At 31.9% G+C, this 14,122-nt stretch overlaps 1 protein-coding gene across 1 annotated transcript in view; it reads right to left on the minus strand.

Moving 5' to 3' along the window:
- Positions 1–7,646: 7,646 nt before the first annotated feature.
- The window catches only part of LOC108692442 (probable ATP-dependent RNA helicase DHX35), an 18,907-nt gene continuing 12,431 nt past the window's right edge, over positions 7,647–14,122 (minus strand). Inside the window, exons 10-12 of the mRNA XM_018200686.1 lie at positions 13,665–13,977; positions 13,428–13,581; positions 7,647–7,773 (exon numbers count right to left, since the gene is read on the minus strand). Coding sequence (XP_018056175.1) covers positions 7,647–7,773; positions 13,428–13,581; positions 13,665–13,977 — 594 coding nt within the window. The remainder of the gene's footprint in view (positions 7,774–13,427; positions 13,582–13,664; positions 13,978–14,122) is intronic.

A 14,122-nucleotide genomic window follows, 5' to 3' on the forward strand; every position in this document is an offset into this window, starting at 1 on the left:
TGGAGTCAGTAAGAGCTATGATAGGAGCATATTGGAATGTGTTGAAACATGCGACGCGAAATAAACACGCGAACAAATCTATAGATGATCGTAGGATCTTAAGTCGAGGGAAACTGACCAGTTACAGGCAAATGTAGGGTGAATACTCGACTAGAATTGATCAATTTCTTACGATTTGAGATCCTACCCATTGTCTACGACTTCTATGTGTACGGGGTGTCCCGCAAAACTTCTCCAATCCACAGAAAGATAAATAGGATCGAAATGATAAAAAAGTTTAGCGATATTTGTAATAATAATCGAGATATTAATGTTTGCAATTGTGAGCGCGCCGGAAGAAATGTTCCGGCCGCTCAAAATATAATTAAGCAATGGCGCGCTTCCTCTCTTACCTCTCCAACGCGCAGCCTATGTTTGAAAAAGTGGATCGGGCTATTGTTCATTAATACAAATAATAATCGAGATATTAATGCAAACATTAATATCTCGATTATTATTACGAATATCGCTAAACTTTTATATTTATTTCGTCCTATCTATCTTCCTGTGGGCGGTTGGAGAAGTTGCGGGACATTCTGTATATATGAGCTTTTTATTTGCTAACTGATGATACTATTGATTATTTGTTACAATGAGAAATAACTAATTTGCAATAGTGACTAATTTGCAATAAAAACTAATCGATCATTTTCTTAACAAATATCACATTTGTTTTCTCTTGATTTGTTCCAATAACAAAATCATTTCTCTCAGTGTACCCGCTCAAGAAATGATCTCGTAGGTCGGGAACCTCCTATATATGAACGCAGCTTGTTGTTTTCGACTTAAATTTTCGAAACATTCTTTTATATGTTAAAACAAATAAAATGTAACATTTTACGCTCTTTACCTCTTTTCCTCTTCTTGTTTTCTCTATTTTTTCCTATTTCCCTTATTTTTTTTTTTCCTTTTTTTTAAATACTTTGTACTTAAATTTTTGGATACTTTTTTCTTATATCTGTATCTATACCCAGCACACAACGTCTATTGGACATCCAAATCTGGTTTTTATTTAGTCCGAAACGTCCATGGACTTAGTACAAATTTAAAAACGTACGTTACGCAACGTATAAAATATGTTCACATTTGGACATTTTAAAAATGTTCATCTCATGCAAAAAATTTTCTAAATCTGCTCGCGATGTGTTGTTTTCGTTGACTTGACAAGTGAAAATTTTTTTAAGATCGCATGAGGAGTTTTACTTTTGTTTGTAGTATGTACGGATGTTTTCTGAACATCCTATGGATATTCCTAGGACATCTGTACATGTGTTGTGTTGAAAATTTTCAATGACACAAAAGTATACTGTTAAGTACATTATAATACACAATGGTTGGTACTCATATCATATCAACATGGCATATTATTATCGATAGGAGAGACTGTGGAGATTTCTAGTCGAAGACGAGATTATACATGATAACTGGTACTGTGAAGTATAGCGTATGATTTCTTAATCTGAAAATAGTCGTTATAATATTAAGATTAAGGTTTCTGACTAGTCGCGGCGGCCATGTTGGAATCGTGACGTTAGAAGCGAGGAATGACATGTAATTTATGTTGCGTGCCATTTTTAAATAAAGACAATTTGGATGAAACGAAATGACGAGATCACTTTAAAACACTGTAAAAATCGATGAAAATTGCCCTTTCTTTCCTTCATAGTCAGTAGTCGTAAAAAGCATGTAAAATAAGCCTATATTCGGGCAGAAACATACGGTCCGACAGCTATTGAAATGAGTAAAATATATGCTTTTACTTATAAAATTCCAAGATAACTTTAGTTTTCATCGATAATTATGACTTTGATAAATACGAGAATCACATTACAAGTGAAGTACAAGTCACAATTAGGCAAATAATAACGAAATGGCACGCAACATAAATTTCGTCGTCAAAACGTTTTCCACGCTTATAAGTTCGGCCATTTATCGTGGTGCGGCGCTGTAAACACACAAGACGAGCCTATGTCCGTCAGCTCGCCTGCGGCGCGCCGAGAGTGAATGAGACAGCGAGCTTCTTCTCCAATAGTAACTTGAAACAAGTTACTAGTGGAGAAGAAGCTCGCTGTCTGAAAATGATTTCTCGGCCGCTCAGCGGCTCTAGGCATTAATAAGAGACTGAGGAGAGGGGGGGGGGAGGCATCCTAAATAACATATAAGTTTTAATAAATTGTAGTAATAGTGTATCCCTCTCCTTAATCCAGAATAATATAAATCATGTTAAAACGCAATATTTACGAGATATTTAATTGTTTACTTTCATGCACATTACATAATATTAGGTGTGGGAGAAAGTTCGTGGCGTTTTTCCCGTTACATCTAACAGGAAAAATGCCACGAACTTTTTCCCATATACTTTCCTAATATATACTTCTCCTTCATAAACTCGAGTAGCAAGAATAGTTTAATAGAAGTAGAATTTTACCAGAAAAAAATTATAATCAGCATTTCTTTTCAAAAAAGAAAGTCTCGAAAGATCATCAGAAAAGAAATGCGTATATTCGAGACTTGTGAAGAAAATATGCGAAAAAAAATCGAATAATTGCAAAAAGCATTTTTCATTTAATGACTGAAAAACATAAAATGAAAAATATTGATTGTATGAAAAAAAATTGATATAAAAAAATGTATGTATTCGAAATAATTACAAAATGAGACGTGGAACATTAAGATCGATCTATTAGTTCAGTAGAAAAAAAATTAAAAAACACCGAAAAAAGTCTTTTTTTCACTCGCTGTCTGTTCATTGAGATTTAAACGCAAAGCTTTGAAATTCTCGTAAAATGTAGCCCTCGTAATGACGACCAAATTTACTTCTGAACAAGCTTGAAAATGTTCATTAATTTTTGCAAAAAACCATTTGTTCATTAAAAATCTGTCTACGGAAAACTTAATTTCTGTATCTGAGCAGTCGCAATTTACAGGGATTTTGCTTTTTCAAGAGTTGCACATACATTTATCACGTACACTTAATAACAACGATTTTTTTGCAGTTAAACTATTATAAAACGACTTTAAAAAGTGGGTATCTTTTTCCGCATAAAAAACGGAAATAATTTCATTAATATGCATTATATCAAATAGCCATGTGAAGTATTCGAAATTTAACATTTTTCTACGAATTTAAAAAAAAAAGATTACTTTCCGATTATTAGAAGTCGAAATAATAATTTTTTTTCAATAAATCACTATGGCTCTAGTTTTTAAGATTAAGAGTTCGATCGGCACCAATTTGTCAAGGAAGAATTGAATTTTTGTTGAAAAACTCGAATTTTTTACTGCCGAAAGTTTGTTTAAAACCATTGGAAAGTTGAAGAACGCGAGCGAGGCAGTGAAGGAAGCAAGGTTGATAAAAAATGTATTTAAAAAAAAATAAAACATTCAGTTTTTTTTGTTTAAAACATGTTTTATATATGTTTTAAATAGCTTTAGAAAAAAATGTTTAAAACAAAAAACCACCCTTTAAACATATATTTATTATATTTTATTAAAACGCATTTTTACTTATTTTGAAACATTTCTAAGGTACATTTTAGTATTTAATTACACCTATTTCCTCATTTTTTTTAAATTTGAGCATATTATCACATAAATATATGTATATTTGAATGTGTTGTTTGCTATTTAACATTTTATTTGACTGTATATATTTTAAATTAAAATTTAAATAATAGCATGGCATTTTGCTAATGTGGGGGGGAGGGTTCTTTATGCATATTATACTCGCGGCTTTTTTTGAGATTTTTATTTCAAAATAATATTCCTTGAACTAATTATAGATTAATATTAGAATTTGTAGTTCTAATATTAATCTATAATTTACGATATATAGATTTTTATAAGCTGCCAAGCTGTTTATATACAGGGTGTTTGGAAAATAAAGATAAATCTTTCGCATAGGGGCAGAATGGACTAAATCGAGAAGAAAAGTATTCCATCATTTTGCAATTTTCGTAATAGTTATATAAGATTATTAATTGCTAAAAATTGACGAAAATTAGTATTTGAGTAAAAATTATTGACTTCAATAATTTTTACTTAAATACTATCAACTTTACAGAAAAACTGGAAAAAACAAAAATTGTTTATTTTCTTCTTTTTTTCAGAATTTTTTATCAACTTTTTAGTACTAAATTTTCTCATTTTTACCAATATAAAAAAATACGATATTAAAAAATTCTTAAAAAATTCTTAAAAAATTCTTAGAGCTCTATGAAAAAAAAATTAACAGTTGTCTCTTGTAGTTTTTCTGTTGATAGTAAAGTTGATAGTATTCATGAAAAATTATTAAAGACCAATTTTCGGCAATTTTTATCAATAATATCTTGTTATTAATTATTGCTAAATTATAGAAGACTTTTCTTCTCAGTTTAGTCTATTCTGCCCCCATGAAAGATTTATCATTATTTTTCAAATACCCTATATACATAAAGTTATATGTATACATGTGTATGTATATACATGCATATATTCAGCAATACATTCTACTTTTTTTTAATTTTATAACCAAACTACTGTTTTCTAAACAAAATTAACTTTTTAAGACTTTTTTTTGGAAGGCTATATTATCATCCATGTTTCTCTTCGATTCGCCATTATGTACTGTTGTCCTATTTTTATGAATAGCGATCCTAGTAAGTAATAAATATTTCATAATTTTGAGTCCAGAATCGATTCAATAACATTGTAATGAATGTAATTGTTAAGTTTTAAACTTAAATATTCATTATTAATCAAGTTATCATAAAATATAACTAGTTATCATAAAATATAACTAGAGTATCACTTTCTCCTCTACTAAATAATATTAAAAACACATTAAAAACACATTAAAAAAAAATAACATTTTTGTTTAAAAAAAAAGTTTTAAACAAAGCAACCTTGGAGGAAAGCTGGCGCGCAGTCGTATGGGGAAGATTGGTCCGCTCGGCGATTCGCGCATATTTGATTGTGTGTTAAAATTTGCTAAATTTATATTTTCTCAGCAATACATGAAAACTTGATTTTTTTAAAATCTGAGATAACTCGACGAGATAAAAACAAATAGCTTAACCAAATGTTTCTTGAATTGTAATCTAAAGTAATTGTAATCATGAAATTTTTAATTTTTTGTTTCTTGAATTTTTACTTTTTCGATTTATTACTATAAAATTACGTTTATACACTTTTTACGGCACTTAAATAAAGAAACATAGCTGTGACTTAAATTTGTTAATCAGATATGCGTTCCATACTCAAACATTTTATTTTAATTTTTTAATAATAAACCGAAAAAATAAAAATTCAAGAAAGAAAACAATTTTCTAAAAATTTCATTTCATTTACAATTCGAGATTTTTTTAACAGCAAATTCAATTCTTTCTTGACAAATTGATGCCAGGCGAAATTCTCAATCTTAAAAACTAGAGCCAATGATTTTTTGAAAAAAAATTGTTATCTCAGCTCCTAATAATCGGAGGGTAATCATTTTTTTTTAAATTCGTAGAAAAATGTTAGATTTCGAATGCTTCACGCGGCTATGTGATATGGTGCATATTAAAATTATTTCCATTTCATCATTTTTTTATATGGAAAAAGATACCATTTTTTAAAGTCGTTTTATAATAGTTTAACTACAAAAAATCATTTTGTTATTAAGTGTACATGATAGTGCAACTCTTGAAGAAGCAAAATTCCTGTGCGACTGCTCAAAGAAGAAATTAAGTTTTCCGCAGACAGGTTTTTAGTGAACAAATAGCAAAAATTAATGAACATTTCAAGACTAGATTTGTTCGTCATTACAAGGGCTACATTTTTCTCAATAAACACAGAGCGAGTGATTTCGGTGTTTTTTAATTTTTTTTCTATTGAACTAAATCGATTTTAATGTTCTATATCTCATTTTGTATTTCGAATACCTACATTTTTTTATATCGAATTTTTTTCCATACAATCAATATCTTTCGTTTTATAAGCGAAAAACGTACTTTTTACAACTATTCGATTTTTTTCGCATACTTTCTTCACAAGTCTTGAGTCTCAAACATACGCATTTCTTTTCTGATGGCCTTTCGTAAAGAGAAATGCTGGTTTATAATTTTTTTCCGGTAAAATTCTATTTCTATTGAACTATTCTTGTTACTCGAGTTTATGAAGGAGAGGTATACTATATATTGCGCATGAAAAATCGTAAACAATTAAATATCTTGTAAATTGTTGCGTTATGATTTATACTATTCTGAATTAATGGGAGAGGTATACTATTACTGCAATTTATTAAAACTTAAATGTTATTTAGAATGCCCCCCTTATTGATGCTTAGGGCCGTCGAGCGGCCGAGATTGCCGAAAAAGCATTTTCGATCGCTTGAAACAAGTGATTAGTATGAAAAGGAATTCGCTATCTTGTTCACTCTTGGCGTGCCATAGACGAGTACATGGACATGAGCTTAAGTGTGTGGCTACTCTTTCGCCAGACTGCCGATTCTGTGTCGCCACCGTCAACGCAGAGTTCTTGGTTGAATAGTTAGGAGCCTTAAATATTAGACAATAACTGGATGTTTAGTTGAACTGCACAAATTTCTATCAAGTCCATATTGAACAGATGTAACTATATCCATGATTATATAGATAATCGTGGATCATCGAAGTGCAGCGGTTTCCATATTCTAGATTTCAGAAGTCAAGGATAAATTGGCAATACGCAACTGGATGGGTGACCGTTTCAAAGCACTATGAAAAATTAGTTCGAATTCAGGGAAAAACGTTTTTTTTAATCAAAATTTTATGATGTATTCTGGAATAAAATATTAATCAATAATAATGCTCATATAAGAATTATTTTGTTTTGATTGTTTTGATTGTTTTAAAATTTGTTTATTATATATTTAGTCCAGTTTTATCCATTGCGACCTAAAATGTTTTTAAGAAATTCAAAATTCTGGATGTCTTTAAAATATTTTTTAAATATCCATGGATCTAATCTGGATGTTTTTAATATGTCCAAAATGTCCAACATGTACGTTTTAAATATACATATTTTTAAAAGATTATTGTGCTGTCTGAGTACTTAGGTAATTATAAAAAAATGTATCTGTACTTATACCTAAATACATTTTCTACGTAATACCTATGCCTATATCTTTTAATGGAACGGTATCTGTTCCAACGCTGAGTATTTTTTTTTTAAGAAAACACACTTTGCATATGAGTCTGTTATATTCATATGTAACGATCTATTTTTAATATATAAAATTATTATCAGTTTCTAGTAAAGCGAAAAAAATTTTCAATTAATATTTTTTATTTATTCATAAAAATAAATAATTTCATTTTATAGTCTAATCTTAAAGGACAGTTTACAGCTCTGTAACGTTCAAAATTAATTCTTGGCACTCGGATTGCTCGAAGATCAAGCTCGCTGCTAGCTCGCATCTCAGATTTACATTGCCGAACGTATCTTGTGTCTACTAAACGCAACTATTGACGCGATTCTCTATAGGGACTCTAGGCCGAATGAAGTGAGAGAGAGAGAGGGAGAGAGAAAGAAAGAGAGGAGGAAGAGAGATATTAAATCAAAATGCCGAGCATTATAGTTATAAAATTTTTATTCTTAAATTATTAATTTTAAACAGATTCAAGAGACGTTCTCTCGTAAAAATGTGGTGCCGCATCTAATAACATTTCTGGTTGAATGACAGTCAAGTCTTTCATATAAGTTTTGTTTGTTTGCAAAATTTCACAAAATAGTAACCTAAAATGAAATTATAGTTCCAGAAATGGGATAGAATTGGGAATAGAAGAGGCCAAAGGAAACAAAAATCTTGTATCATTTTGAGATATTCGCTGTTTTCAAATTAAAAAATCAAACGTCCAATCTAATAGACGGCGATGCCGCGCTATGTGAATTCGTAGCGCGGATTCATGAATTACGATTCGCGCCCAGTCAACGGTAGCGCAGCGAGGGAAAAAATGATGCATCGCTGTTTAGCATAGTTGTCTTATGTGTGTTTTGATAAATTAATTTACACAAATTGATAAATTTATGAAATTTAATGTATTTTTAATAAAAATTTTATGAAATTTTTATGAAAAGTATATTAAATTTCATAAATTTTCATTAAATTTTATGTACATATACACAAATATATTTTTTAATTATAAATACATTAAATTTAATGTAATGTCATGAAATTAAGTTCAAATTATATAACTTAAGAGTTAATGAAATTTAAGAATATTTCTAACAGTATGTCTTGAAGCATAAGTACAACATCAAAGCAAGCGAAAAGATATCGCGACGATCAGCAAACGCTTTGTATAGTGTTCTAATTAATTACGTCGTTTAACATATCTAATTGTATTAAAACATATTCAGTCATGCTAAATAATGTAATCTGTAACCATAAGAAATGTGTAAGAAAAACTTGAGCTAAAATAACACTCTTGAATAGTATAAGCGCGATGTGGCGAAACTTCAGCATATACAGCCAAGAAGAGGACTTGGTTTACAGAAATACTTAACTCATTCACACTTATATTCCTCTCCTACATTTATCTTATAATTATAAACCTAAACTATTACTATACATTCTCTTTTATACATAATCTCTACAGAGTGCGCCATCAAAATCCGGACAAATCGAACAATTTCTTTAAACAAAATGTTTTTGACGAAAAATTAAATATTACAAAATCTTTTTACATGGCACTTGGGGGATCCCTACAAAACACAATTATTCTATATATCCCTCATTAGCTTGAATGACGGCCTCTATTCTCTGGTCTGAAGTGTTCTTACGCACGCTGTAATGTAGCGCTCCATGTCAACGAACGCTGCTTCAATAGCGTCTTTAATGTCATATTGAGATGCCAAAAAATTATAAGAAACTTGTTTGTAACCATTTCAATTACGCTCTATTAATTATTCGCTTCTATTCTGGTCTCCCAACAGCCCAGATTTAATTCTCTTGGACTATTACGTACGTAAATCTGTTGGGAGACCAGAATAGAAGCCGAAGCGAATAATTTGTCCTGGCAGCCTCAGAGAGCATCTGTAATATATTTTCGTACTATCGTATCTTTAATGTGTACTATTTGTATTGAAGGTTCTCCTCGGCAATTCGCATTGTTGGCTCGCTTACACCAACAATCGATACTAATTTTCGCAACGATTGCCCTGGGTTATCCGAAATCAGCACTTCAGCCCTTTCAACGACTGTGGGGATCCTCGCAGTGCGTTCTTTCAAGTGATTCTTCCGTTGACATAGAACCTTCGTTGAAGTTCTAAAGCCGTATGTTTTGACACGTCATAAACGATTGATCTCGGGTATCCAAAGAATCGAATTATTTCCGTTGCTGAGCGCTCAGCATGAAGGCCTTCAACGATCGCGGCTCTTCGATTATACTCCGCACTTGATTTCAACATCGCGGTCATTTTGAGAATATGACTGTTTACTAGAAGCATCACGCTTTCTTAGACGCTAACAATAACCTCTGGCGGGGGCACAATATAACGGAAAATTTAAATTGAAATTTGTCCGGATTTTCGTAACGCACCCTGTATATCACAGCCCTATCATAGTCTATTATTATTACCTATAACTGACTATTATTAATTATAATATACTACATTCCATAGCCTTGTAGTCTTACAAAATATTCATTCTTTATCTTTACATTATCTTTATCTTTATAATAGTCTCTATTTATATCTTTTCCTTTTTTTCTCCTTTTTCTTTCTTTTTATTATTTCCTTTTCTCTATCTTTCCATAGTTTTATTAGCGTTTTTCCTTTAAGTTCATTCAAATCTTCTTTCCATAATTTCCTTACAATCTCGTCCTTATCCTTTTCCAACTCTTCAAAATTATTTCTTGTCTCCTCATTCTTTACATACATAATCCAGATTATCCTCGCTTTCATCACAGAAAAGACATCCTCCTTCCTCTATTCCCAGTCAGTAATTATTCTTCTCTTCTAAATTACCGCATCTTAATTTAAATAACATTCTTATCTTATCTTCTCTCTTCCATTCTATATTCTCCATCCTCAAATAATTTGATTCCCTATTCTCCATATTATCTCTTTATATCTTTTATTATATCTTGACTTATCTATTCTTTCCCTTTCCCATTGCCTGTAAATCTCTTTCCCTACTTATTAAATCTTTTTCAAAACTTTTCCATGTCCCATTACTTCCCTAGATTCCCCATTCCTATTATAATAACCCTCTCTCTCCACATCTAATGTTTTAATCATAGTTCCTTCGTTTATTCTTCCAGCACTCTCTGACTAAATTATCTAAATCTTTTTCTCATATTTTCTTACCCTCAATCCCCATCTTACTTTGAGTTTATCCATTACCAACTCTCTCATAATTACATACCTTGGGGTGCAGAAATCTAAGTTAAAAATCCACGTGACATAGTCTAACATTATCTTTTCTAGCCTTTTTTTTCCCAGCCTCATAATTTTATTCCATATGCCATTTTGTACCAAATATTTAAATAGCATTTTCTACTAAAGTCATTTCTGCATAGCTTTTCCCTTAAGCCTCATACCTTTCTTGTTACCATTTTTCTTTTTTTACTTATTTCTTTAATATGCCTTTTATAATCTCTTTCGTATTTAAATTAAAACTCAAATATTTAAATTCCTGCATCTCTTCTAGTTCCTTATTCCCCCATTTCCATTTCTCTTTCCTTTTTTTCCATTATTCATTTCTCTTTCCTTCTTCACCATTATTTTCGTCTTTTCTGTGCACAGCTCCAATTTCCTCCCCTCCAAAAATTTTTTGAAGGTGCTCATCATATTCTGTAACGTCTCCCTATTATACGTTACTAAAACTAAGTCATCCGCATATGCTAACGACCATATCCTATCCCTACCTAATCTACTCCTCCTATTCCTCTTTTCTCTAATTCATTATCTATGTCTGCAATATATAAATTGAACAACAATGGACTCATCATAAACCCTGCCTTACTCCTTTCATTGTTCTGAATTGTTGCGTTGTTCTGTATTCTTACTTCGACTTTACCTTCGTTTCATCATACATCTTCTCTTTCTTACCAAATATTCACTTACACCCTTGCCTCTAAGAGTCTCCCAAAGTTCGCCTCTATCCATCTTATCAAAGGCAGCTTTTAAATTCGCAAACATCATATATATTTTTTTTCTTTCCTTCTTCTTGATTTCTTTTCCTCTACATCAAATGCATCAGTATGAAAATATTATCCGTTGTTGACCTTCCTCTTCTAAATCCAGCTTTCCGGAATCATATCTTTGGTTTCCATCTCTTGTTTTAGTCTATATCTTATTACTTCTGCATATATTTTATATGCTGTACACTATATCGAGATACCCTTATAGTTTATTACCTTCTTCTCATCTCCTCTTTTGTACAGAGAGACAATTACACTTTCCTTCCAATCTTGCGACATCTTGCCTATACTTCACTTTTTGTAGTTCCATTAGCCTTTTCCATAAATCCTCACCTGCATATCTGAACTTCTAGTCATCTATTCTTACTGCCTTTTTCTTCTTCATCTTGCGTAACGCTCTACCAATCTCTTCAACCTTCAGTCCTTCTTCATTTTCTTCTTCTTTCTTTGGCTCAGAAAGCTGACCGGTGTTCTGTACTTTATTTTCATTCACTTCAGTGCCATCCAATAGCTCCTTAAAATATTTCCTCCATTCCTCGTTCTTTATTATTCTCTTTCCATATCTTCTTATCTCTCTTTCTATTAATATACTTCCATACATATTCTGCTTCCCTCTTCAATTTTTTTAATTTCTCCTCCTCTTCTTCCCTTTTTTCTTTTTGCTTTTTCTCCAATAATTTTCTGAGCTCTTTTCTCCTCTCCAAATATTTTTTCTCGTCTCTTTTTCATTTTTCCTACATATTCTCTTCTTCCTGAACTAATATCGTATCAGTTGTTGTATCCTATGTACCTTTTCTTCTTTTTGATTTTCTTCTTCGACATTGTTGAACACAATCAATTTTAATTAAATTTAATTAAATTTTCCTCCGCATAGCTTTTATCTCTTCCTCATTATTTCTCTTGCCTTTATCCATATCTTTCTCATCATTTATCATCTCTGTGTTATTGTAGCTTTCTATGATTTCTTTATTCCATACGATAATTTCTTCTTCCTTGATGATATTGTCCTTTTCGTTCCGGGTCTCTTCCGCGCATTTCCTTCCAACTTCATATCAGTTCCTTCCTCTAATGTCAGGCTCAGTGGCAGTAATTTGAGTCCACTCTCGCATCGATCCTAAATTCTATAATTCTATCGTAAATATTATCGTTAGTCTATCATCGCATAATCTATTACCGAGGTACTTCTTGCTCCTACATACGTATATTCCTCCTCCCAGTTGCCTCTTGATCTTCCATTCAGAATCTGCCATACTCTGTTACCAGTTCTACAAAACCTCTACCTTCATTATCATCTTATCCTTGCTGTATCTATCTTTTCCCCACCAATCATTAACTCTGATACGATTACTGCTTCCCACTTTTTGCTAATTAATCTGTCTTCTTTATTCCCCCATCCTTTCTTCTTTCCAATTATAAAACTACCTCTTGCCCTGCCTCTCTTCTTTTTCTTTTTAGCATAACTGCAATGTGACAAAACATACGACCGCCATGTAAGACAGCGATGCGTCATTCTTGCTACGCATATGTTGTTGTTAGCCGCCGTTGACGATCGACTGAGGAGCAATGGGCCGTGCGGCATGATACGAATTCGCATGACGCTGTGTCACCGCACATTGGCTTAAGGTATCTTTCACCAACCTCGTTAAACTAATCGATTACATGAAGCTTGTTCAGGCCCAGTGTGTTTCACAACTCTTAACCGAGGCTCATCTTGTTTCTCATTTTTTCCAAAATTTTCTAAAATTGGAAAAAGATAATAAATAAGTTGAACCTTAGTTATGAGTTATTTGTCAGTTGTGGAACTGAGCCTCAGCTCTATTCATTTAATCATCGAGCTTAACCAAGGTTGGTGAAAGAGGCCCGATTGCAAAGTCAATTTGACTTTAAGCGAAGCTTAAATTATCTCTTTCTTTTTTTAAAGCCGATAGACAGAAAGGGAGAGAGTTTTAAACTTCGCTTAAAATTAAAGTAATTGGATTTTAAACGTTTTATTTTTTAATTCAAAAACTACAGCGAATATCTTAAAATGATATAAGATTTTTTTTTTGTTTTCCTTGACCCCTTCCACCCAATACCATTGCTACTCCATTTCTGGGATATTCTGTATAGAAACGCACGCACGCACGCACGCACGCACGCACGCACGCACGCACGCACGCACGCACGCACGCACGCACGCACGCACGCACACACACACACACACAAATTTTAAAATTTTAATTAAAAAATTTTTTTTATATTTACCATTGCGGCTGCTTTAAAGTATATAAGCAACTATTTGGATGAATGTATAAATCCTTGTTCCCCCGAACCGTCCTATACGTGCCTGTATAATGTAGATACGCCGCTTTAGGAAAAAGACCAGCAGTCAGACACTTAAGAATTTGTTGAACATTCCCTGAAACAATCAGAATAATTACCATTTATTACAATTCAAAACTATATATAGTTATATTTGTAATTAAATTCAAAGTACTACACCATTGCAGGATACCAATGGAATGTCTAAGTGTTTCAGCATTTTATGCATCTGCACGCGAATTTCCGTAGCTCTCCGCAAAACTTTGTGATTAAGGAAATATTTCTGACACCAAGCGGGCGTTTTATTCTGTTCAAAAGCTGTGTAAACATTCAACAAGGTAAGAAGATCTCCTTCTTCCACTTCGAATTTGCGATGAGCTATTCTTGCTTTTAGAGCCGATTGCCCTCCACCAGGTTGTATAAAAACGTTCTGAACTTGTAGCATGGCGAATATTGTTGTGATTTCTTCGGAACATCCTATTTCACCTATCAACAAAAAACTTATAAATTTACTGTCGTAATTAAGCATGATTATATATCACTATCGTAGATTTTATTTAGAGATTGAAAATCTTTGATTTAAAAAAATATCACTGATTTATGAAGAAATTTTTCATTTTTCTATATATATATATATA

Source organism: Atta colombica, unplaced genomic scaffold (assembly GCF_001594045.1).
Source record: "Atta colombica isolate Treedump-2 unplaced genomic scaffold, Acol1.0 scaffold70, whole genome shotgun sequence".
Classification (NCBI taxonomy): domain Eukaryota; kingdom Metazoa; phylum Arthropoda; class Insecta; order Hymenoptera; family Formicidae; genus Atta; species Atta colombica.